Source organism: Habropoda laboriosa, unplaced genomic scaffold (assembly GCF_001263275.1).
Source record: "Habropoda laboriosa isolate 0110345459 unplaced genomic scaffold, ASM126327v1 scaffold648, whole genome shotgun sequence".
Taxonomy (NCBI): Eukaryota; Metazoa; Arthropoda; class Insecta; order Hymenoptera; family Apidae; genus Habropoda; species Habropoda laboriosa.
The window spans coordinates 459773-463130 of record NW_017100857.1 but is presented as its reverse complement, the minus strand read 5'-3'; the positions used below and the strand labels follow the sequence as shown (position 1 = coordinate 463130).

Genomic DNA, 3358 nt, shown 5'->3' with positions numbered 1-3358 from the left:
TGAAGTATCTTTTACACTATAATACATTTTTTATATAATTTAAGCAATTATTTCTCTTGAAAATATCTAAAACGAGGCATTAACAAAGCAACTTTATTTTCCTCAATTTTTATTACACACTTTTCAGACACTAATGAAACCCTGCAGGTAAATCAGGAATGTTTAAAAGTTCAACCTATATCCAGTTGTTTGCACAGGCTATTACTACTAATTAACCGTACCCTTTGGTCCATACCACTCGGTGTCTACCGACTAATTACCTGAAGCACGTTAAACGCGAGCCTACTTGCAATCGGAGATTCCATCGATCTTCACGCAGCCAGACTGATTCAGACACTTGTAATGGCTGGCTGGCATCAGTTTATATTGTTCCGCGAATTCCTGATCCCGAGTTCCTGCTTCGACCAGCTGATAGAACACATGGTAATTCCTTTCGCCGGTGCTCTGGAAAGTTATTCGACTCTGTTCGAGCAAGTAATCTTGAATGATGCAGCCCTTGATCATCCACTTGCTGTCGAAGCACACCTGCATGAATTTGCCGAATCGGGAGCTGTTGTCGTTCCTCACTGTCTTCGCGTTTCCTGTCGGTGGAGAGATGAAGATTTAATTTTTAAAAATAAACTACAAAAAACGTCGGTGAAAAATGTTGCAGTACTATTGTACATCTCTGTCTTCTACAGGGTAATTCTAAAGAGGTTAATCACTTGGAAAACAATTAAATACTCGAAGTTCAGCTTCAACAATGAAATTAGCCTTGATGAAACGAAACAAACACTCGTGATATTTTTTTTTTGGTTTTACTTTATGCTGCCAGGGAAACAAAGTGTGATGCTTCAAATATTGAGAGACTCAACGACAAGAGAGAAAAATGTTTTCACAACGACGTTTAGAATTCCGTGGGAGAGAGTGTTTGTTGGCGCGCTTTTGTTGGGACACAAAAGCAAACGGTACAATTTTTATGATACACCCTTAAATCTTTCGCCTCTCATGACCCAGTTTTTACCCCTCGCGCTCCTGTATTTAACACCTGACTCGTTCTCGGCCTCTTGGCTCCGAGTAATGAATCCCCTTTTATTTTTAAATGCCATTAGGAATGAACGTTCATCGACCTGTTTCATAAAAGTCTTCCCGTTTACATTCAGCTATTTTAGAGCGTTGCCTTCTCGAACAACAGAAAGTCTCGCGAAAAAAAGATCTCGTTCTCTTCATCGCCGGTCGGACTTTTAATGAAAGGTGTCTATGAAAACTTGCATTTCACTACGAACCTATACTTTTAACGAAACCGAACGAAACCGCTTTCAGTTGTTTTCATTTGTGAGGCATTCTCAGACTCTCCAATTAACAGTGATTTTTTAAACGAAAGAATTGCCTGGGGGTTAACGCCACGAATTAATCCTTCGAGCTGTTCCAATTAGAGATTAACAATGAAATTTTCACGAAGCCTTCTTGAAGCCTATTTCATTGCCGAGATCGTTTTCGAACTTTCCAATCGATGATAATTCTATGGAAATTAACAATATTCGTCGTTAATTATTTTAAAGTTGATTAAATACAGCTTTGTTTCTACTAAAAAACTTTTCAGTGCGTTTTTACCGGTAACAAAGGATTACGTCCGTGCGACAGGGGGAGAATTTGCGGTGGAAATTCGGTGCAGCCGCGGGTGAACTGTTAGGAAAATATAATTAACGGTGCTAAAATTGCTTATTAACGAAGCTAATTACCAAAAGCTTCGAGGATGGTGTTCGCCTCGAGAATTTGTTGTTCGACCCACGTGTCGACGTTACTGGTCACAGAGCAAAGGTACTGCAAAATGAATTTCGTGGTCTCCGTTTTGCCTGCCCCACTCTCGCCCGATATTACGCAGGATTGATTGCTCTCCGTGTCCTGAAGAGACCTGTACGCTGCTTCCGCCAGCGCGAACACGTGCGGCTCCAGGGAGCCCATCTTTTGTCCATGGTATCGATTCACGTACTCCTGAAAATCGAGACAATGCTTTTACTGCAAAAAGCCGCCTTTTATATCTTCGATAAAAAAAAGAGCCATATTTCGGTGAAAAAAATTATTCCTTTTTTAAACGAGAAATACAGCTTTTCCAAAGAAGAAGTTTTGATTACTTTAGAACGACGAGCAAGTTTTTTTTTTTTTTTTTTTTTTTTTAATGTCACTTTTCTGTTAAAAAGATATATAGGTACTTTTGTTTTTCACTGAAAAATGTAGCTTTTCCTGAAAAGACGTTTTGGTCAATTTAAAACGACGATAAATTTTTTATGGTGTTTAAAACAGTCCTGCTGTTATCTTTAGTTGTAGAATGTTATTTCGACGCCGGAAATAGTTTGAAATGGTGGACTGGTGAAAGGAGCAGTGGGAGGCGTGTGAAGACAAGTCCATTTCCGGTCTAGAGCAACTTCAGCGGACTTGTCAATAAGAGTACCTATCTGTGCCTGAAATGTGGATGTCGTATAAATAGACGAATGATCTATATATAGAAAGTGATTTATGCATGAGAACTTACGAAAATAGTTGACAAGACATCTGAAAAGTCATTCGAAGGTCGATGCTTTGCTACTAATTTTAACCCACACGCGACAAGTGCAAATATAAATAATTTCCATGAATTAAAAAATAGTGTTGTTATATCCCTCGCTCGTTGAGTATTCATGTCCCTTTCTTTTCTGCGTGTGAAAACAATTTATATACAGAAAACGTGTTGTACTTGAATTCTCTTAATTGCAATAAATAGTCGAACATGGCTGTCTTTTTTTTTTTTCACGATGGAAAATTCGCGTTGCTGCGCATTAGCCTTAATTACAATATCAAACGCGTCGAACGCGACAAACAGATTCCAATGATCCAATAGAAGGCTTGAATTAAGGGCGGCGGGTGGGCTCGTCGACCCTGGTAACCCGATTAATTGTAAACGTCACGACCGAGTTCCATTCAGCCCCTTTCATTTACTGATTCCCTTGGGAGTATCGTATCACGGTTACGAAAGGCGTGTACATCAATAGTTCGATTCCAAACTGGTCACGGTTTAACGCTGTGCGTTTTACGTTAAAACGCCCCCTACTATATACTAAATCTGCTTTACGCGGTTTCTCCACCGCTTCATTTATGTTTACTTTCGCGATTACTCCAAAGATGGCTCTGCCTTCAACGGTGTCTTTACAAAGTTACTTTTAAATTGAACGTTTTATTTTACAAACTCGATGCGTCGTAATGTACTTGTACGTCAATTATAGATTTCACAATTAAACGAAACAATTTCGTATGTACGCCGAAATTAAACGAGAGAACAATTCACTGTATATCTCGTGTACAATGGAAAGGAAATAAATCCACGAGAAGTTTTGCCGAATTA

At 39.1% G+C, this 3358-nt stretch overlaps 1 protein-coding gene across 1 annotated transcript in view; it reads right to left on the bottom strand.

The window, feature by feature from the left end:
* LOC108577392 (myosin-I heavy chain) overlaps positions 1-3358 on the bottom strand; it is a 43980-nt gene that overhangs the window by 7401 nt on the left and 33221 nt on the right. Inside the window, 3 exon segments of the mRNA XM_017940537.1 lie at positions 261-285; positions 287-581; positions 1722-1974. Of these exon segments, the coding sequence (XP_017796026.1) occupies positions 261-285; positions 287-581; positions 1722-1974 (573 nt within the window).